Consider the following 22,242-nt stretch of genomic DNA (forward strand, 5'->3'; position numbering starts at 1 on the left):
CAGTGCAGAACGCTGAATATAGATAAAAGCTTTAGCTGCATCTCACAAATACAATTACTTGCTCCTGGAGACAGTAGCATTTACCTATAGTTCCCATGGCATCGGCCTCTGCTAGCTCTACACTTACAGAGCTGCAACCCACCTCCACCTCGCTTACAAACTGCAACTTCGCAACATTTAGCACAGTACACCGTAGAAGCCGCTGTTTCGGCATTCTTCATATACAGTAACACTTCGTGTAGCATACAAACATGTATATAGGCTCAGCAGGGAGGGAGTAGCTAAGTTTCTCGCGATTTACAACAACATTAGATCGGAAAACTGTTGTTGGCATGGCGTTCGGTTGTATAAATAGTGTCATGATCACGGGGATAGTAGTGCTGCTATAGGCTTGTAGCACGGTGTAGCTATGGCGCGCCTTGCTCCAGAGCATCAGGTGTAGTTCGGTCGATCAGGGATACAGGGGTGCGGGTGCCCGTGGGCGGTCTGGTCGATGGAGTCGACGCGGTTCTTGAGCGCGGCGAGCTGGCCCTTGACGCTGAGGTCGATGACGTGGGAGTCGTCGGTGCCGTAGCAGATGACGAAGCCGGCGATCAGGGACGGGTCCACGACGTTCTCGACCGTGAGGTTCACGAACCCGGTGAGCCGGCGCATCTTGCGCGCGATGAGCTCGGTCTGGCGCGCGTCCAGCTCCACCGCGGAGGACACGACCACCCGCAGCGCGAGCAGCTGCGGCGGCGGGGCGCTGGCCTCGCCGCCCGCCAAGGCGGAGCTCACGCTGCAGCTACTCCTGTCCAGGAGCGACCGCAGGAAGTCGAGCGTCGGCGGCTTGAACGGGGCGGGCTCCGGGCCCGCGGCCGCGGTGGCCCCGTCGTGGTCGGCGCCGACGTAGCTGCTGGCCCGGCGCAGCGTCTGCGCCTGCCATCTCGGGTACTGCGCGCTGGAGCGCCCCGCGGCTACCGTGCTGGGCTGCGCCGGCACGCCGTCGAAGCGCACCGACGCCGGCGTGAGGTGGCCGGCCTCCTTGGCCGCCGGGAACACCGGGTGGCCGCCGGGGTTGATGGGCTGGTTCAAGATGTTCATCGCTCTGCACGAACGCATTCCAACATCAGTAAACTGCGTCGAACCAGACGTATCCAAGCATCTGCGCAAGCCTGGACCAACTCAAACGTATAGCAACTTGCAATTGCGCACGAAGGTTACGCGAGGCCAATCGGCCGGATTCGCTCACTTGCAGCAGTGATCGAGCTGCGAAAAAAACTAATTGACCTATCTGCAGAACGCAGAACTACTATTGATCGTAGCAAGCACAAGAGCAAACCAAAAAAGCATATGGCTTACGAGAAGAATTCGAACAGTGAAACGCGAATACGCCATGGCACGAGAGGCTGACCTGCGTAGTAGAAGAGCTCAGCACGGGGCAGCCGGTGATCGGAGGGAGCGGCAAGCGAGTGGAAGCGAGGTGGGGAAGAAGAAGCCAACGGGAGCAGTCGAGCAGAGGAGCGCCCGGGGCAGCACAGCAGGAGGGGTAAGTAGTAGCTGCCGAGATGAGGCCAGCGGGGGGGATAAGGTAGCAGCAGCTGCGTAGGCTGGTAGCTGCTGGCGTCGAGGGGGAGAACGGAGACGGGAGAATTTGGCGAGCACACGATGCGGCCCCGGCAGCCGCACACGCCCCATCCGGGGAGATCTGGGCGCGGCGCCCGCCAATCCCCGGGCCCCGTGTGGTCGCGGGTCATTCCCTCACGAGCATATCCTAGGCGCGCCGCGCGCGACGGGTCGTCACGTTTTTGGACGGCCGCGCAAGCGCATCGGGTCCGGGTCCGGCCTGCCGAAAAGATAAAATGACGCGGGCCGAGCTGCGTTTTTATTTTCACGGACGCGGAAGCGTGGGCGGGGCGCCGCCGCGGCCGGCCGCATGTGGACGCCACACGACGGATAAAATGACGCGGGCCGAGCTGCGTTTTTATTTTCACGGACGCGGAAGCGTGGGCGGGGCGCCGCCGCGGCCGGCCGCATGTGGACGCCACACGACGTGTGGTGTCTGCAGGGGCACGGCATATCCCGGCTGGGGTCCGCCGTCCGCGTGATCTTTACGGCTCGCCGGGACACCCACACGGATGGATCAACCCTTGTTGAAGCATATCTGCAACTTTTTCTCTATTTCATCACGAAGAGCAGGTGGGTAGCGGTAGGTCCTGATATTCACTGGATTTGCACCTGGAATCAGTGGTATCTCGTGGTCACAGGCACGAGACGGAGGTAACTGGCTTGGCTTCTCAAAAATAGTGGCATACTGATCAATGAGATCCTGGACTTCACGAGGCAATAAGGAAACATCAGAGTGCAAATCGCCACCAGGAGTCAACGGACACAGCTGAACCACAACTTGTTCTGGAAAATCAGACTGTACTCCCTGCAGCACTACTTGCTGGTCCCCATAAGGAATCCGTAACCATTTTTGCTGCCAATGAACTGTCATCGGACTAAACTTCTCAAGCCAATCCATACCAATAATCATATCATAAGCTGTGAGAGGAAGCACCTTCAAATCAGAGTGAAATGACAAATCTCCAATAAACCACAGAGCCTGGGGCAAAAACCAATCGCAAGACAACTTTCCCCCACCCGCAACTTGCACAGAAATCGGTTTCTGAAGAGGACAGAGACCCGACAACTTGGCAGCTAACTGAGTGCTCAGAAATGAAGAAGAACTGCCAGAATCGACTAACAGAGTGACGGGAATATGTTGAATTGATCCAGAGAACTTAACTGTGCGAGGAGCATCAGCACCATGAATAGCGGCCTTCGAAATTGCCAGAAACAGTTCCTCTGCAGCATCTGGACTCGATACATGATACTCCGGGGCCTCATCCTCCAGTTGAAACAGCTCCCACAATTCCTGAACGACATGGAGTTGAACCGTGGCAGAGCATGTATGATCACGGCTCCACTTCTCGCCACACTTGTAACAAAGGCCCATGGCGCGACGCTGAGTACGGAGCGCCGCTGCCTTAGCTTCAGGAGACGACAAGGCACGGGCCGCATCCACGCTCCTGCGGTCGGATGCTTGTGCTGGAGAAGACGGCGCCGTACGGGGAGGTGGCGGAGGTAGAGGCAGCGGAGCTCTGGCCTGCGGCTTGGACATAAACGGCAGCTCCGGCCGTTTGTACTCCCGACGCCGAGATTGATCACCCACCTCCTCCTGCAATTCAGCCAACACACAAGCAGTATCGAGGTCGTTTGGCCGCTGAACAAGAACGACAGAACGAATGTCTTCTCGGAGACCATCTATGAAGCGTAATGTGTAATAGCGAGGGTCTGTGGAAGCAGTGTAAGCTGATAATTGGTCGACAAGTTCAGAAAAACGCTGAACATAGTCGGAGACTGTGCTAGTCTGCCTAATGTGAAAAAGTTGGCGAATCAGCAATTCCTGCTGGTCACGGCCAAAGCGGTCATGAACAAGTAGACAGAAATCCTCCCAACCAATAGATGAAACTTTACTGTCAACCGACTGCAACCAACGTGCGGCCGCATCATCAAAATACATGGTGGAGACAGGAACCCAAAGTGATTTATCTATCCCATGCATGTCAAAATAGCGCTCAGATCTAGTCTGCCAAAGCTTGGGGTTCTCACCAACAAACTTGGGAAAAGGAACTTTGGGTAATTTGCTAGAGGTGGTGTACATGGAGGGACCAGAGGAACTCGGAAGGCGATAACTGCTAAACTGACGAGGCTCAGGGGAATGGGAATTAAACTCATGAGGCGGAGCACGGGGAGGTGGTTCGAGTGGTGGAGGACGGGAGTAAGACGTACCCTTGACCGGGAGGTGGGAGATGGTCGTGATCGACCCAAACCCAGGCTCCCGGTACTGATGGTCGATGCGGTGCCCATCGGGGCCGACAGCCGGGTTGCCGGCAGGTGTTGTTGCCGCAGCCGCCACGGGGTTCGGCAGGATGCCCGAACCGGCTGGAAGTCGTTCGAGGACCACTCGATCCAGCTTGGAGGAGAGGGAGACCAGCCTGTCGGAGATGTCGTCGACGGCGGCGATTTTGGAGGAGAGGTCGGCGACGGCGGAGTCGATGCCGGGTTGCCACGCCACGAGAGCGGTGGTCGACTGCTCCACCAACTTGAAGCGGTCGCCCAGAGATCCGTCCAGACTGTCGACGCGCGACTCCACCAAGGCGAATCGGTCGCCCAGCTTCTTCATCTAGTCGAGGAGGAGCTTCGAATTGGGATCCATGGCTCCGAGGAATTTCTGGAGACGGGTATAGTGGGGGTGGGAATCCAGATCGGGCGCAGGATCGAGTCTCTGATACCAGATGTGAGCACCCGGCGGGGAATCGGATCGGACTTGAGGGAGAAGAAAGGAATTGGGGGAGAGGCTAGCAGACGCGAGGTAGGAGGAGGACAGATTAATTTCCGGGGGTAGGAGTAATGTTCACGATACAAGATGTCCTCTCCTCTCCTCTCTCTCCAGTATATATGAGCTACAATCACTTGACCCACTCTGGGCCGGTAACACGCCAGTTGGGCTTCCTCCTTCTCGGGCTGGGCTCTTGTGCATCTGCCGGCCTGCTAACATCCGCAGATTCGGATCGTTTCGCTACGATTTCTGGGTTTTTTGTTTTGGGGTAGGGGCTCAAATTCTGGTTTCTGGAGTGGCGAAACTGCCATGGGATCACCGCGTTGTTAGCTTGCGGCTTTGGTCGCGTCGGGGGTTCAGTTTACGGACTCCACACAAGCTTATGTTACGAAGTCGCCGCACGCAAATTTTCAGCCAACTTTTCGTTCCATGCATCGGCGCACGCGAATTTTCAGCTGACTTTTCATTCCATGCATCGGCTCAGCAATACTTTTATCTTAAAGTCTCATACTCTCAGTGTACAGATTTATAGCACAAAGATAATTGTGCTAGATGGATTTCATGGTGATGAAACTCTCCTCATCCCATGAAACTCCATCTTTCTCTCCTTATCATGTCAGTAAAATTGATGATATTTATCATAAAACTCCTATTAAGACCAATGTCAGCTTAATATATCAAGTGATGTACCCAGCCCAGATGATCATGATGTTGTGGGATGAAAATATATGATATAAGAGTTAACCTCGTCCTTGAACTTTTGCTCGAAGGTCACATTCATCCTTGTACTTTTGAGAAAACCAATCTATTTCTCGAACTCTGTTTTCGGGATCAATTTCATCCTCCATCTGAGCTAGATATCTACGTAGATGTCCAACTTATCCAAACACATCTAAAATTGGCATTCTCAAAAGTACATGGATGAACTTGATCCTAGAGTAAAAGTTCAAGGACGAGATTGCCTATTTTGCCAAAATATATCAAGTGATACGTTGTGAAGCTTACCTCTAAGGCTGTCCGCACTTTGTACTGGACGCCGTCCGGTACCCGGTCCTGCAGGACAAATTTGGCGTAAAAAGCCCCACAGCGGGGTACTCTAAGCGGCACAGTAAAATAGAGGGAGCTCGCCGGTACGCCACATACAGCGGAGCCCGCGGATCCGCCACGGTGCAGACGTGGCGTGGGACCCGCGCGCGCTTGCGCCATGCCCAACCTCCAGCGCGGACCAGCCAGCCAGCGGCGCGGAGGTGGAGGGAGGAGGAGAGGGCGGCGGATCTAAAGCAGCGGCGCGGCATGGCCTTCGCGCGAGGAGCGGATCCCGGAGGAGGTGGTGGCCGGCAGCGGAGGCCGGGAGGAGGAGTAGAACCGGCCGCCGCCGATGCCCGACGCAGACGCGCGCCGCCGCCGCCCCGCGTCGGCCCGCGCGCGGCCTCCACCTCCGTCCTGCTCGCAGCCGCGCGCCGCCGCCGCCGCCGCCGTTGGGGGCACCACACGCCGCCCTCCCGCGCGCACCGCCTCGCCGTGCAGACCGGGAAGAGGGAGACCGGGCCGCCACCACCGCCCGCTCCGCACGCTCCGCGGCAAGGCGCTGGCCGCTGCGTGCCGGGGCCGGAAGGAGCCGCCGCCCGGCGCGCAGGAAGGAGCCGCCGCGCAGGCCTCCGTCGCGCGCGTGGGCCTACGCCGCCCGCGCCGGCAGCGGCTTCGCCGTCCGCCCCGCTGCAGAGGGGAGCGCCCTGCGCCCGGCCGCCTGGTGCTTCGTGCGGACGTGGGAGGGAGGAGAGACCGCCGGCGAGCTCGAGGGTCGAACACGCCGCGCCGGGTCGAGCAGGCCGGCCGCCGGGGCTGAGCCGCCGCGCCGACCGCCGCAGCTCCTCGGCAGGCACAGAGCTCGTGCTCCCCGTCCAGATCCGCTCCGCCTCCATGGGCAGCTGCGACCGCGGGGGCCCCGAGCTCTTAGGGCGGCGGCGGCGGAGGCCGCGAGCTCAGGGGGGCGGCGGGGCTCGCGGCCGGCAGCCGTGAGGAGCGGCGGCGGCCTCGCGTGCGCGATTCCCCGCGGGCGGCGGCCGGGAGGAGCGGCGGCGGCCTCGCGTGGTGGAGGAGGGAGGAGGGGCGAGGGGGCACCGCCGCCAGCCCGTGGAGCCATGGAGGAGGAGCTGCGGGCCATGGAGGAGGAGCGCTCGGCCCGCTCCGCCGCTGCCACCCGCTGCCCCTAGCCTCGCCGTCCATGCGCAGCCCTGCTACGCCGAAGAGCGCCGCCGGCCGGGGGGAGGAGCGGCGCATGGGGAGGACGGCCGCCATCGGCAGAGGGAGGCGGCAGCGAGGCGATGTGTGCGGAGGGAGCGAAGCGAAGGGAGGGAGAGAGAGAGACGAGGGGGAAGATAAAAAAATCTGATAAGTGGGCCCGTTGCTAGTAGTTGATATAGAGTAGAGGTACAGAGGATGAATGACTGTAGCGAAACTGGATATAGAGGACAGAATCTCGATGATCTGGCAAGAATATTTCTTTTAGAGGATGGATTTAGAGTATGATGAGTGCAGACAGCCTAATATTTTACATCAATGATACAGGGCGTGTTCTACTTGGACGAAAGAAGAGGAGCCAGCTTGAAAGTTCCAGTTTGAAATTGAGCCTCTGGACAAATTTACGGTACGACTCTGCAATTTCCTCTCCAAAAAATGTCATGTTTTCTGCAAATGCAATCGGGACAAAAATCATATCACATGAGGTCACTGCTAGAGGTGTAAATAAATTGGTAATCGGTGCACCTCAAAACCCTATTTAATTCAAATATTTGTACCATTTTTTCAAATTGAGGTTCCATTTTGAAAAAATTTGAACTAAATATGGTTGGATACACCCTGGTCACCCTCTCAGTTTCAAATGGGCCACTCGTGAGCTCGTTCCTGATCACCGGAGGTAATAGCAATATAGCATCAAGCCATCGGGGCAGGACAAATCTGCATACATTGGCTTCTCTCGGACCGGTGACACCAGTGATTCAAGATTTGAGTATCGCAACAACAATCAAAGCATCAATGATTGGCCAAGGCATTTCATGAGCTCAAATCAATTGTTTTTTTGTGATGCAAATGCGAGTTGCAACATTGTTACATTTAGTCACTTTTCACCATGTGGTGGGGGTGTGGTGTGTTGGGTTGTAACGTTTGATTAGCAGAAGTTCACCAATCTCACATTATCATGCAGAGGCTCGAATAATAAAAAGGAACTGCAACCGGTGGCATATTTCAGCCCGGTAGATTGGTACACAAACATTGAGGGGACAATTCAGTATATGAAATCAAACAACATTTGAGACAACACCAGACCAAACTACCAATCGAATGGAACTAATCTGCAGAGTTTCCCAAGTTCACCAAATCTCCGACCAAAACTTGAGGCCGCAGCCGGAGGTAGTTAATGAACACGAAATCAGACGACGTGAAGAGACGCAGCAGCAGAGTGCGCCGAAGCTTGAGTTTGTGTATTGCAATGTTGAAGGGCCTTTACCGTTCACCCTCTGATCACTTTGATGATCAATGAGATTTAGCATCAGCATAAAACAGATCAGCGAAAAAATTGACTTCTTTCAGTTTGGACAGCATACAGTGGTAGAAGCCATTTCCTGATGAAATCAGGACAGACAGAGCAACGAAATCAGCCAGCTTCATTTACCAAGCCACAAGTTGTGGCCAGCTTCTCTGAATTTAATCAAGTCAGCGTAGGTACAGGAATGATTTAGCACAGACATGGATTTGAATTTCAACTGCTAAATGTCACCAACAAATCTCATGTCATACAGTACACGGAACAACGGAACGTATAGGAACTTCAGTTAACGGTGATTTCATCAGCTAAATCCTGATGGATACAGAAACATTCAGGCTGAAATTAACGAATACGAAATCAAACAACACGAGAGACAACCGCAGAGTGTCCGAACCCCATCATCATCATCACAATTCACAACCCCAGCGTTGTTCCTCCTCCATCACATTTCGCTCAAGACTTCCTGAAGCTGGTGGCGATGGGCACGATGACGAGGAGGACGAGGAGCAGCAGGATGATGATGCCGATGCAGAGGCACTTGCGGCTGCTCCGCTGGTACTCCTTGGCCTTGCCCAGCTCCTTGTTGCCGCCCTGCACGTAGTGGGAGGCGTTGGCGACGTGGCTCTCGATGTCGTCGAGCTTCTCCCCCTGCGTCTCCACCATGACGGCCATGTCGAGGAACACCTGGTGGAGCTCGAGGAGGCTGCGCTCCACCTCGCGCGCCGCGTCGTGGCGGTCCTGGATCTCGTGCACCGCGGCGAGCACGGCGCCCTTGCCGTGCTCCGCAACGGCGGCGCCCAGGAGCTCCTCGCCGCGGCCGTCTGAGATGATGCGCTCGATCACCTCCTCCTCGGGGACCTCCCCGGTGAGCGTGTAGTAGCGGCGCTCCACGGTCTCCTTGTACTCGGACATCATCCGCTGCCGCAGCGCCTGGAAGTCGAGCATGAGGTCCTTGAGCTTCTTCCGGAGCCCCGCGGTGACGGCGGTGCGCGTGCGGTCCAGCGGCGTGCCCTCGCGGCACCCCGCGGAGAGCCTCCGCTGCGCGGCGTTGGCGCGGTCCAGGGACTCGAGCCTGGCGCGGATGTCGCGGGCGCGGCGGAGCACGGCGACGATGTCGGCGTTGACGCGGCCACGGTGCGCGCGGAGGGCGTCGGCCTGGTGCAGCGACTTGCCCTCCTCGTTGGCGGCGTGGAGCCGGTCGAGCGCGTCGCGGATCGCCGCCATCTCCGCCTTCACCGCTTCCGCCTCCTCGAAGAACCCGCGCAGGCGCTCGTCCGTGACGCCGCCCGACTCCGGGAGCTCGATCCCGTCGCCCCCCGCCTCCAGGTCCTTCATCGCCGCCTTCTTCAGGTCGACGTAGCTCATGAAGGATTTGGTCATGAGGTCGTTCATGGCGCCGATCTCTTGCTCGGGCTAGGGTTTCGCGATGGTGGAAAGAATCGGCGGAGAAGAGGAAGAGCGGGGGTGGGGGAAGAAGGGGCGAGAGGAAGGGGATGCTTTAAACTCGCAACGGTCAACGTGGAGGCGGGGGCACGGGAATAGAGCCGTTGGGCGAGGCGGTGGACGGGGAGAGACGGGATCCAGGACAACGGCTCTGGGAGATGATTTTTTCTTTTTCTTTTTTAAAAACGAAGTTTTTTCCCCAATCGCAGCGACGGTTACAAGCGTGGTCCGGGGCCCGGGCTCTCTGCTCACTGACGCGTATGGCCCACTGTCATCGGGACAGACCCAGCTTTGTTCACCTCGGCCGTCCAGATACAATCGGGCTGTCGAGAGCACACTCCTCTGCAATAGAGAAAAGGAAACCTCTTATCCCCTCTGGTCTCGTCTCCCGGGAAGGAACGGGCGCTGCCGAGCTCGCGCCACCCGTCGCCGATGGCGTCCTCCACTCTCGCCGCTCCCCCCTTCCTCCCGACTATTCCCGCCCCAAACCCTAGTAAGCAAGTGTCCGTCCGAACCTCCGTTCGCCGTCTCCCTGTCGCAGCCTCCGCGGCCCCTTCGGGCGCCGCTGCGGCGGCGAGGGAGCGCAGGCGCTTCCTGGAGCGGTACGGGCTCAACCCCGACGACTTCGAGGATGAAGCGGAGGAGGAACCAAGGGTTTTCTCTAATGAGTTTGGGTTTCTCCTCAGTGATTTGCGTTGCGGATTGGTGTGATTTGAGTGGGGTGTTTTTTTTTCCTTCTCAAGGAAGAGAGGAGGAGGGATCGGCGGGGGCGGCGGCGGCCGGGGAGAGGGGAGGAGACTGCGGAAGCTTCGGTTGCTCCGTTGAAGGCGACGGAGCCTCGGGAAACTCACAAATTGCTTCAGGTCTGGACACAAACGGTTCCTATGTTAATGTTTTGGTGCCTGTGATGTTATCAACCGTATCAGTCTGCTTCAGAATCACACTACAGCATGATTCGATTTTAGTCCAACTATGTTTATATGCCGCGTCCTTTTGTACGCAGCCTGCATTGATCCATTAAGGTGGAAGTGGTTTTGCTGTTAGACCTGGTACATGGTACATCTGAAGATCAGCATGTATGCCATGTAGTTCAGTACTTCAGTGTCTTGTTTTAATGATGCGAGTGACTAGTGAGTAGCAACATGAAATAGATGAAAATCAGAAGCTGTTTAACTAGCATATGCCCCCCCCCCCCCCCCCCACCCCCACCCCCCACCCAAAAAAAAAAAGCCCACCCACCCACCCTTTTTTTTAAAGAAAATACTAGTATCAGATTTGATCAGATAGTAGTGATGCATCTTGGCATCTGTCATGTGTCATCGATATTATAGTGATTGCAAAGCCATACAAACTGTTGAGATTGATGCAGGCTTGTTTTACTTGGTTATCCTGTACACTTAAATTATGTTCATGTTATAACCTACATGGTCGAATGAAGCAGTTCCGTGAATTATGTAAACAGTTCACAGTTGCAGCTTTTGAAGAAAGAGTGCCCATGTGTTGATGTGCTTGTCCAAACAAAGGATCTGCTTATTGCTATTTTCCTTTTGCAACAAACCAAATCATATGCAAACAAATCTATCGTCGACCTGAAAAATGCCAGATTTAATGAACTGCATAATCTTTCCCCAAAAATGCCACTGGTTTACTAGATGGCATTGGGGCCTTTCCACATCTAATTTTGAAATTCAGTCCAGTGTTTATTTCAACATAAGGTACTATGTTGTTAAAGTATGCATATTTCTTTCAGGTGCTAGGTGGAAAAGTCCGTAGAAGAAAATTACTTTCACCCAAAGATAGGAATGTCCGTCCAATGATGGAAGTAGTCCGAGGAGCAGCCTTTGACATTTTATAGGTATATATATTTATTGATTTCGTTGATGTGACTCTGATCATTTGTTTCCTTTTTTATTTATTCCTAGACATTCATTTACTCGTGATCATAACTTGCAGTCAGCTGGTGGTTCTCCTGCTTCACTCAGACCAGGTCGGTGGTTAGATTTGTATAGTGGTACTGGATCTGTTGGAATCGAAGCTATGAGCCGAGGATGTTCAGAGGTTGTCAAATAACTCATGCTGAAACATGAGGCATGATAGTCTATAAATTAATGCAAATAATCCCTGAAAAAACTATTCATTTAATTACCTCTTCTGATTCTATCACAATTCTAAATAAGCTCATGGAATATGTCTATTGACATTTCATTAAAAGGAAGTCTCTAGTGTAAATAATAGCCTGTGTGCAAAGTAATACCTGGTCTGTGCGTGGTACAGAAGTGTACCTTCATTCACTTCATTTTTTTTACATCTTTGTGGGCCCTTACACTGTAGGAATCATGGATGGTAGCACATAAATTTTAGTTTGTTGTAGCATAGGCACATCCTGGAAAAACTAAAATGGATGTTAAGATGATCATTTGTGAAGCTACATTTGAGTCTCCAAAGTAGATACTTTTCTGCTATTCAAGTCATGGCAACTGTGAGACATGTTAACTTCAAGTTTTTTCTAGTGGACTAGAACAAAATTCTTATGATGTCATCGTATATCCAAGGACTACTGGATGCAAGCCAACAGTTCATTATTATGCACACAAGCACATCCAATACACTGTAATTTTTATGTTCGATATTCATAATGATTTTTTTTCAAACATTATCTAAGAAGATGAGCTTGAATTTGTGTGCCTATTTCTTATTTACAATGTTATCTAGTTCCTCCTGTGGATTTCTTTATCTAACTGTATAGCTGTGAGATTGATTTTAATTCATGTCAATTAAGAAGTGTATAAAACCTTCTTGAAGAGGTCGATTCTGAAATTGGATTTGGTGAGTGATGTGAATGAGAAATAATGCAATGTATTCATTGATGCGTTTGTATTTTGTTTTATCTAGGCACATTTTGTTGAGATGGATCCTTGGGTTATCTCGGAGGTACTTAAACCAAATCTGGAGTGTACAGGATTTCTTGATGTCTCATAGATACATATGCTTCGTGTTGAAATTTTTTTGGCCAATGCCGAAAAATCTCAAGGTACGAATCTCCTTAGGTAATGGATATTAATATTGTGATATGATATGACCACTGAGATAAACAGACAGTGGTGAGTGAACAAATGTACAATATAAATTCCATGATCAAATATCGTACAAAAACTAATAGATTGATAGTTTTAGGAAAATTACGGATAATTTCTTCAGATTGAATGTGTTTTTTAATGAAACATGGAGGTTTACTCCTGCTGGTTATATAAATATATTAAACGAAACAAGGCAAAGAGTATTCACAAAAGAAAAGAAACAAGAAAAAAATAAATATTACAACATGTTTTCTAGCCACCAATGGAATTAGGATTTCTTTGCTCGACAGAAAAACCAGAGCATGATTGGTGCCATGTTCTTGAAAATGAAATCGTTTCAGGATGACCAAATGGTCTACTCCATGAATAAAAGGAACAAATAATTGATTCTTGAAATTTTCCAATATCTGAAATGGGTCTGTTTGATCATGAATGTCAAGGTGGATCAAGGGTCAGCAATTTCTTGCAAACTCACAGTCTAGGAAGAGATGCTTCAGTGTCTCTTCAGTTGAATTAGCACACATGGTCATAGGAGGCAGCTCCATATTCTTTCTTTTGAGAAGGCCGCGAGTGTTTAGCCTATCTTTTAAGAGAAGGCAAAAGAACTGGGCCCACTGCACTTTGCCCAATTAGAATTTGATAAGCTTTGGCAGGAGTGAAATAATATGTACTCCCTCCATCCCAAATTTTTGGTCGTTTTGGCTTTTCTAGATACATAGATTTTTGCAATGCATCTAGACATAATTTATGTATATATATATATAGGTATCTATGCACCTAGAAAAGCCGAAACCACTAATAATTTGGGGCAGAGACTGTACTGACTGTTGCAGCTCCAAAAATTGTTGAAAAGCTTCAGCTGATAATAGGACATGAAAGAGCCAATGAAAATCCTGTCTATCTCTTGCCTTGCCTAAGGAAACAAATTTGTTGCAAATGAAAACAGCTCAGGATAAGCTTATTTAGGAACTCAACCTTCCCAAAGATCGTCCCGGAGGAAACAGGTCTTTCCATCTTGGACTATTACTGTTGCCATCCCTTTGAAGGAGTCTAGCAGTTTAAGAATATCCCACCGCCACAAGGAGCCTTTCTTAGTATATATATAAAAAAACTCGACTGGCGGGGGGAAAGACCCCCCCCCCCCCCAAAGCATTGCACTAAGAAGAAACCTCAGCCAAGCTGGCCGAGAAAACCCTCGAACCCCAGCTTCATCCTATAGGGCCACACCGTAACCTAGGCCGACCGCGACCCACTGTGTTAGCGACCACTGCAACTACCCCCTGGTAGGAGGGCCCAAACCAACCCATAGGTGCCACAAGCTGGCGCCCTGCCACTATTTTTCAAGTTGCCAGTGAGTTTTTTTTTCTGCCACCAGGATTTGAACCCTGATTGGTATCTCCTGAACGGGGAAGCTTACCACTACACTACAGGAGTGTTGCCTTTCTTAGTATGACAAGGCAATTGCCCATAGTAATGCTTTTTCCCAGATAAGCCTAACCCATGAAATGTTCTCTCTGTTGAAAAATTCCTAAGTTTTGAAGCAAGAGAGTTTCATTCTGTGTTTTAAGATTCAAAACACCAAGGCCACCTTCTTACTTTGGTTTGGATACCAGTGCCCAAGCTACTTTTGGTGCTTGTTGATTGAGTTTGTATTAGCAATTTGATGTGAAAACTGCACTTCATTAAACATTGTTCTTAGGTGGAACCCAGCAATTCTTGGAAAGATTCTTTTGAAGTCTAGGGATCATTTTTTAGATATAAAGCGAAGTGGTATAGTATGCTATAAGACCAGTTAGAATGAAGATGCACATAACAAGTAGCTTGTCTTGATTATCTAGCAGTGGTCTGCATATTTGTATTGTAAGGTGCGGAATTTCTGCTTAGCAATTTAGCATCCAAGAGTCAACTGCACTTCTCTAGTTTAATTGTAATGATATAAGTAATTAGATTTCTCATGAGTAAACTGATAAAATTCATATAATAAATCATAGCAATGTTGCTACTAATTTTTTTCTCTTCTCCAACTCTTTCTCTGTATCTCGATCAGGTAAATATCCTTCCTTTGATTATATTAGTGTAACACCACCATATCTGGAGGTCAACTATAGCACACTACTCGACCAACTTGCAAGGTCGACATTGGTTGGAAAAGATTGTTTCATTGTGAGTTCCTAATGCTCTGTAAACCAAACTATTTTTCTCCTATGCACATTTCTGACTTCATCTATGTTCACTAGCTAGTTGAGTACCCACTGAAAACAGATATGGCTGAATCCTGCGGAAACCTTATAAAGGTGTGTTTGTCTTCTGCTTGGCTCCATTGTAGTCCTGATTTGATATAGTGCATAGCTTGTTGGACCCTGTAGTGCCTATCTCTCTTGATGATTGTTGCAGTTGCTCACTTATTCTCAAACACTGCAGATAGCTGACAGGAGGTTTGGTAGAACCAACTTGTTAATATACGGGCCAACATGGTCAGAAAAAGAGAAGAACTTGAGATGATTTCTGAAGCATAAAGGCAACACACAAGGTATATTGTCTCATTTCCTCTGGAAGCACATTTTAGATCTTTGCCACAGCAATACACTAGTTCTTCATTGTGAAAAATTCAGATCTTCACCACAGTAACTGGCATACATTCTTCAGAAATTAATTTGCAGATCTATACTTGATGACGAGAAATGAGGTCGTTATATCATATCATCGGCTGCCAAGAATTGAAACCACCGTTGGGCGAGGTTAAGCTTTCAACTTATGTACTGGAGATAACTGACCTAGTGCATAGAGAAAAGGTCATTCGTGGTGCATTGAGAGATCATACGTCTCTTTCATTCTGGTTCACTGATCGACATCCCAGAAGGAAAAAAATGGCCATCTGCGTTGCGAGCATCGGCATCGGGTCACGTTTCATAACACCTTGGGAAAGAGATGTCGAGTGTACGTTGCTATGCTGAGTAACTGATGCCGCATCTAGTATTCTTTTGAGGAGGCTTGTACACTTCCATAATTGTATTGTATCAAGCGAGCCCGTATTTTTGGACCTGTATGGTATCAAGAGTACCCATGATGTAATCTGGTACGCCCGTTCAATTTGCAGGTTTTAGGCTGTTAACAATAGCTTAGCGCACTCGATCTCAGAAGACCAATGATGGTGCCGGTTAGCAAACACCCTTTACGTTTCGTTTCGTTCATTTTATTTTACAACAGCCTTGTGCTTCAGGCTTCCGTGATACTGTTGGCAGGATAAAGACATTCAAACATGCGCCAGTGCAGCGATCCGAAGCAACCGCCCGATCCTCCCTTGCATTTCACGGTAAGAGTCCGGTTGTCCGGGCGTCCGTATCCTGGTCGCATTCTCCATCGCAACAACTGGACCTGCACGTGCCATTTTGTATTGGTGTTCTGTTCGCTACTCAATGCAGTCGAGATATATAGAGCATGTTCCTGCTGTACCAGCATTGAACTGTCAAATGATTCGGTCGATTGGTTTGATGCGCATTTCATCCAGTCCCCTGGCTCCCTGCACCATGGAGAGAGTCCTTCTTGGACCTTGGTCAGTCACCTAGCCTAGTAGCCTGCATGTCAAGGCGAAGGTATCGAGATGCAAGTGATTTGGATTTGGATGCCCTTTGGAGGCAGTCCTTTCGTCAGTCAGCGTGCACGGCCCTGGGATGAATGACGGGGCTTTGGATTTTGGAACACAGATCATAGCACAGCATCTTTTCGAAGAACACCACCAGAGCCCAGTCCCCGTTTCTGGGTGGGTTTCCCGTGAGAATTTTTCTACTTTAACTCCAGGTATCCCATTGCAAACCGTAAGAATCGCTATACCCAAAACTTCCCACCATCTCGAAGAAAAAAGTACCCAAAATTTCCCACCATCCCGAAGAAAAGGCGCTCCAAAAGCTGTCAGGAGGCCACCCTTTGCTTCTCCCGACTACAGTACCGTCCATTCCATTCCTGGCAGGGGTGGCAGCAGCCTTTGGTGGAAAAAATGGGAGCGGTGGAGCAGGACAGGTCTCACGGCCCTCTGTCCGTCCGTCCCCTCTTCAGGCGAATCTGCTTGGGGTTCAGTGCGCAAGGCATTTCTTTGGCCCTGTTTGGTTGCCTCTAACACAAGTAGTATAAAAATTTTGGCCAATAATTAGGGGTACTAAATAAAGTCAATTTACAAAACTAACTCAACAACCTTGCTCTACTTCACGAGACGAACCTAATGAGGCCTTTGACCGCACGATTAGAGGATGGTTACTGTAGCATCACTGTAACCAATCATCGATTAATTACTGTCATTAGATTCGTCGTGAAAAATTATACCCATCCGTGAAAAAGTTTTGCAAATAAACTTTGTTTAGTACTCCATGCATATAAGATTTCTTTCTCAGAAATTGTGTGCTATGCTATGCTAGTGAAAATCAAACAGGGCCTTTCACAGCGGCAGATGAGGCTCTGGCGCTCTGCCCCCGCCGAGCCAGCGCAGCCAATCCGCCACGTGATGGTCTGACGACACGAGTCCCGGCACGCAGACGCGGGCGGGTCCAACGAACCCGCCACCGACAGCAGTCCACCGACAGCGCGCCACCCCAAGCGGCCAAGCCCAGATCTCGTTTTTTTTTTCTGCCTTCTATATTTCCTCGCCTATGCAAACAAGCCATTTCTTTTCTTTCGTCTCTCTCCTTTCCCCCCTTGGCGGCTCCTGCTGCTGGTTAGTCCCCGTCCTTGCCAGGATGCCGAGTTAATTAGCGTAACTCCACCCTGTGACAACGAGAGGGTGTGACCCCTCACCAGTTAAGGCTTGCGGACCCACATCCACGCCAGCTGCTAACAGCCACAGGGACGCAACAAAATTTCCACAGGATGCAATGACTTCTGTCACACTGCTACACTATAGTGCGTGGTACTGACGTCGGTACATAACACGGCAATGGTATTCGGAGTAGATGGTGTACTCGGCATTGGTCCTGATTTTCTTTTGCTGGGGAGCACACACACAATACCGGTCCTTGCTAAAACCGTGAAGTATGTGACTTCGCATTTAAAAAGAACCCACTTGAATTGTTACGGGCAAAGTTGATTCTTGTAGGCAACTAAGATGGGAATCTCGTTTTAATACATGCATAGACTATCTAGTTATTCTAGTAGCAGGTAATGCACGTCCTAGATAGAGTATATGTGCCGGAGTGGATAAAATTAAGAAATACAGTAAAGGGTGGTTGTTGGCTACAAAAGAAAGGGGGAAACCATGATAGCTAGGGCCTAACACACACTTTTCCCGTTTCCTCTCCACCACATGCGCTGAGCTCTGTGGTGTGACTGCTGACTGGTGTCTCCTCCCTCCCTCCCAATCCAGCAACTCACACTCTGTGCAGCTCTGATTAAACAAGTCATTAGAAAAAAGGGGGCGAACAGCAAGGGAACAAATAGCGCCAGAATCAGCAGAGGGTGGCCAGTATTTTACACTAGCGCTCCAGTATCGCCGCTAATATTTTTGCTCGAGCAAAGCAACGGTTACTGCGTCGCAAAGGAAAGCAAAAGCAGACCGCGGGAGCGTGTTAGATGCTGTCGCTTTCGTGCATTATTGGCCCCAATCTTTCCTTGTCACGTACTGTTTTGATGAGGGCGCGTACAAACAACCGTACTCCCATCCCACGCTCAGATCAAAGACCTACTCCCTTTTCTTACATGACCGCCCAAATATCCTGCAGCTACCGCAGTGACAAAACAAAACGCAACATCCTCACGGGTACCCTTCCCTGAATGCATGCGGTTACAGGCTCCAAAACAATACAGGAGGCAACACGGGCGGCCTGAACATATTGGGTGGTGGATTGCGTCCCCCAAAATGAGTGATCGCAAACCCCATACGGGCAAACCAATCGCCGACCCAACCGACGCTGGCCTTGTACGCCTCCGGCCTCCCCCTCCTTTTTGTACCCGAGCAATCACGCGACCGCGCTGCACAGTAGAGCGCGGAGCCTACCACTACCAGTACCAGTGCGACGGCAGGCAGGCTCCACACCCCAGCGCGGCCGCCGCAGCCCCCACCGGTGAGGCGGCGCACCCACCGCCTCCTTCCCCTGCCGCGCGGCGCACCCACCCACCAACCCACCCGTCGGTCACTCGATAGCGCAGCGGCAACGAGAGCCGAGCCGCCCGAGAGCAACGGCGCAACCACCTGATCCCTCCACCGCATCGCACGCCACAACAAATCACACCCCCACGCCACGCCCCCCACGCAGTGGCGCCGTGCCGCACTGCCTGCTGCCATCTCCCACCATAACTCTCTCGCGCCCCGCACGCCTGCCTGTCTGTCCCTCCCGCTCTGCTCCGCACACTCGGTGCAGGTGCAGCGTCGTCCCCTGCTCTGCTCCCCACCCCACCCAGCGCCCGCATTGCCGCCGGTGAGCGGAGGCGGACCGGCCGCGGCGGCGCGGGGGAGGAACCAGGAGGAGGAGGGGCGGGAAGAGAGGCGGCAGGATGTTCGGGCGGGACCCGTGGGGCGGGTCGCTGGAGATCTCCAACGCCGACTCGGCGACGGACGACGACCGGAGCCGGGACCTGGACCGGGCGGCGCTGATGCGGCAGCTCGACGAGACGCAGCAGAGCTGGCTCCTCGCCGGCCCGGGCGACCAGGCGGGCAAGAAGAAGAAGAAGTACGTCGACCTCGGCTGCGTCGTCCTCGACCGCAAGATCTTCATGTGGACCGTCGGCACCATCCTCGGCCTCGGCGTCTTCATCGGCTTCGTCATGATGATCGTCAAGCTCGTACCGCACAAGCGCCCGCCGCCGCCGCCGCCCGACCAGTACACGCAGGCGCTGCACAAGGCGCTCATGTTCTTCAACGCCCAGCGATGTGAGTTCACCTTCTTCTCGCTGAGTTCACCTTTTCCTTTTTTTTTCTCCTTTTGCTGCCCTGTTCTTTCCTTCCTCCGTTCATCGTCTCGCTGAATTCGACCATCAGATCCCGGTTCTGCGTAGACATGCAGACGATTCGGTGGCTGGAGATGTTTGCCATGCCATTTCTTGCCTTTCTGTGCATGAGTTGGTACCTGCCACATATGTAATTCTACGTTTCTACATTTAGCATGCCTTGGGTGCTCAAGATCTGACTGACCTTTTCAAGCAGACATAGGGTCTGTTTGGTTGATGGGCTTATGCTGGCCTGGTTAAGATTTAGAGCCAGGTCCCACGTGGGGAGAAAATAAATCACTACTGTATCTCACTCTGATCTGAAAAAAACATGGCAACAGACTATGAATTCGTGAAAGCAATTAAAATTGACGAAGAGAATGAGTGCACCGACAAAAATTCTGCTCACCTGCTGAGTGCTGACTGACGATGTGTTATCTGCGATTTCAGCTGGTCCGCTGCCCAAGCACAACGGCGTCAGCTGGAGGGGCAATTCCTGCATGAAGGATGGTCTCTCGGACAGCACCGTCCGGCGGAGCTTGGTCGGGGGCTTCTACGATGCAGGGGACGCCATCAAGTTCAACTACCCCATGGCCTGGTCCATGACCATGCTCAGCTGGAGTGTGATCGAGTACAAGGCCAAGTATGAGGCCATCGGCGAGCTCGACCATATCAAGGAGCTGATCAAGTGGGGTACAGATTACATCCTCAAGACCTTCAATTCGTCGGCCGACACAATCGACAGGATTGTTGCCCAGGTTTGTAGCTACTGATCATCTTGAGGTGCTGATTTGCTGTCCCAGAAATTGGCTCTCAGATCCACCCAAATTGAGTGAACTTCCGTGCCTTTTCCACTAAACATCTCGAGACAGCAGATTGAAGCAAGACCCTTTTTTTAATTGCAGGTGGGTGTAGGTGACACCTCCAAAGGCAGCTCCCAGCCTAATGACCACTACTGCTGGATGAGACCAGAGGATATCGATTACAAAAGGCCTGTCACTGAGTGTCACTCTTGCTCAGATCTAGCATCTGAAATGGCTGCTGCCCTGGCTGCAGCTTCCATAGTGTTCAAGGACAGCAAGACCTACTCTGACAAGCTTGTCAAAGGTGCAAAAGCCCTGTACAAATTCGGCAGGCTGACGCGCGGGCGATACAGTCCGAATGGATCCGACCAGGCAATTTTCTACAATTCCACCAGCTACTGGGATGAGTTTGTGTGGGGTGGTGCTTGGATGTATTTTGCCACAGGGAACAATTCATATCTCACAATCGCCACAGCCCCGGGAATGGCAAAGCATGCTGGAGCCTACTGGTTTGGCAGTCCAAACTATGGAGTATTTACCTGGGATGACAAACTTCCAGGAGCTCAGGTTAGCATATTCATATTCGGCACTGAATATATAGTTAAAGTACTCAGCATGATCTGAATGGAAAGAAAAACATGATCCTCTGTATTGAATATGTCAGAAACACCTAGCACAAGCTGACCATACAGAAAAAAAAAGAGTCTCTCAAGCAACTAGACTGGAAAGGAAAAACAGAAAGGCTTATCAATGTCATAATGCAGCCGTCTAATGAATATTGATAATCACTAACGTAGTTTCTACTTTATCCCAGGTTCTTCTCAGCAGGTTGCGACTCTTCCTAAGTCCAGGGTACCCTTACGAAGAAATACTGAGGACATTCCACAACCAAACTGACAACGTTATGTGCTCATATTTACCTTTATTCAATTCATTCAACTTCACTAAAGGTTGGTAATGTTCCTCTTTATTCCTCTCTTTCTTCCTTGTTCCACAGAAGAAAGACTAAGCACCGGAATATATTGCAGGAGGATTAATACAACTCAACCATGGAGGGCCTCAACCACTTCAGTATGCTGTCAATGCAGCTTTCCTTGCTTCTTTATATAGTGACTATCTTGAAGCTGCAGACACACCTGGGTGGTACTGTGGGCCTAATTTTTACACCACAGAAGTCCTCCGGAAGTTTGCCAGGTCACAGGTAAAGTATTGCTCTTAGTGCTTTTTAAGTGCGTAATGTACATTAGCAGGAAATTTGGATTGACAGTTAAATCTCTTCAATTTGCAGCTTGATTACATCCTTGGAAAGAACCCACTAAAGACGAGCTATGTTGTGGGTTTTGGAAATAAGTACCCTAAGCGTCCTCATCACAGAGGTGCATCGATACCTCATAATGGCGTCAAGTATGGATGCAAAGGAGGTTTCAAATGGAGGGAGACTAAAAAGGCAAACCCTAATATTCTCGTCGGAGCAATGGTGGCTGGCCCTGACAGGCATGATGGTTTCAAAGATGTCCGCACAAACTACAATTACACAGAGCCTACTCTTGCAGCAAATGCTGGTTTGGTCGCAGCACTGATTTCTATAGCTGATATACCAACTGGAAGGTACAGCATCGATAAGAACACAATCTTCTCTGCAATTCCTCCTATGTTCCCAACACCTCCACCGCCGCCATCAGCATGGAAACCATAAAGAGACAGACCTCTGAATATTTTCCAAGCATCAAACTGGGAAGTGGAGCAACATATGATCGTTTGGTGCAGCAAAGGCCAGAAACAGAATATCAGATGACATAAGCTTATAGAGCTTCTATTTCTGTACCAGTTTGACAGATCAGTATAAAATCTTCTGTCAAACATAGATCGGAAGTTGTGTGCACCGCGTGATGCTAATTTTTGGGGTCCTTGTTGCTATTGGCATTCCAGCTCATGTGTGAAGTTATTTTTGTAGAAATGGCACCTTTACAAAAAAATTTATAGGAGTGACTTTTCATCATAGTAAAGAATTTGTGTGACCTCTATGCTTGCTTCATTTTGATCCTGTCATTTTATATTTAAAAGTTCCTATTTCAGGGGCAGCATGTTCACTAAGTT

The 22,242-nt window shown here is 50.9% G+C and overlaps 4 protein-coding genes, 2 long non-coding RNA genes and 1 pseudogene across 6 annotated transcripts; 3 read left to right on the forward strand and 4 right to left on the reverse strand.

The window, feature by feature from the left end:
- Positions 1-13: 13 nt before the first annotated feature.
- On the reverse strand, positions 14-1,839 carry LOC120693115 (ATP synthase delta chain, chloroplastic-like). Its single transcript, XM_039976516.1, has 2 exons — positions 1,394-1,839; positions 14-1,087 (listed from the first exon to the last, which is right to left on the reverse strand). Exon 2 carries the CDS (start codon positions 1,081-1,083, stop codon positions 433-435), a length of 651 nt encoding a protein of 216 aa, XP_039832450.1. The 5' UTR covers positions 1,084-1,087; positions 1,394-1,839; the 3' UTR covers positions 14-432.
- A 139-nt stretch (positions 1,840-1,978) lies between these two features.
- Positions 1,979-5,815, reverse strand: LOC120693108. Its single transcript, XM_039976511.1, has 2 exons — positions 5,510-5,815; positions 1,979-5,419 (listed from the first exon to the last, which is right to left on the reverse strand). The coding sequence occupies exon 2, from the start codon at positions 4,208-4,210 to the stop codon at positions 2,123-2,125; it is 2,088 nt and encodes a 695-aa protein (XP_039832445.1). The 5' UTR covers positions 4,211-5,419; positions 5,510-5,815; the 3' UTR covers positions 1,979-2,122.
- A 695-nt stretch (positions 5,816-6,510) lies between these two features.
- Positions 6,511-7,631, forward strand: LOC120693117. The gene is made up of 2 exons (XR_005682864.1): positions 6,511-7,013; positions 7,242-7,631. It is a non-coding gene; the product is annotated as an uncharacterized LOC120693117 (long non-coding RNA).
- A 470-nt stretch (positions 7,632-8,101) lies between these two features.
- Positions 8,102-9,457, reverse strand: LOC120693112 (syntaxin-related protein KNOLLE-like). Its single transcript, XM_039976514.1, has one exon. The coding sequence runs from the start codon at positions 9,303-9,305 to the stop codon at positions 8,367-8,369; it is 939 nt and encodes a 312-aa protein (XP_039832448.1). The 5' UTR covers positions 9,306-9,457; the 3' UTR covers positions 8,102-8,366.
- Positions 9,458-9,696: 239 nt separating this feature from the next.
- Positions 9,697-15,888, forward strand: LOC120693111 (annotated as a pseudogene).
- Positions 15,889-18,552: 2,664 nt separating this feature from the next.
- Positions 18,553-22,180, forward strand: LOC120693109 (endoglucanase 10-like). Its single transcript, XM_039976512.1, has 6 exons — positions 18,553-19,286; positions 19,793-20,100; positions 20,248-20,712; positions 20,960-21,095; positions 21,174-21,346; positions 21,434-22,180. The coding sequence occupies exons 1-6, from the start codon at positions 18,911-18,913 to the stop codon at positions 21,839-21,841; spliced, it is 1,866 nt and encodes a 621-aa protein (XP_039832446.1). The 5' UTR covers positions 18,553-18,910; the 3' UTR covers positions 21,842-22,180.
- LOC120693116 lies at positions 19,182-19,896 on the reverse strand. The gene is made up of 2 exons (XR_005682863.1): positions 19,752-19,896; positions 19,182-19,662 (listed from the first exon to the last, which is right to left on the reverse strand). It is a non-coding gene; the product is annotated as an uncharacterized LOC120693116 (long non-coding RNA).
- Positions 22,181-22,242: the final 62 nt, after the last annotated feature.

The sequence above is a fragment of the Panicum virgatum genome, chromosome 9N (assembly GCF_016808335.1).
Source record: "Panicum virgatum strain AP13 chromosome 9N, P.virgatum_v5, whole genome shotgun sequence".
NCBI classification, from domain to species: domain Eukaryota; kingdom Viridiplantae; phylum Streptophyta; class Magnoliopsida; order Poales; family Poaceae; genus Panicum; species Panicum virgatum.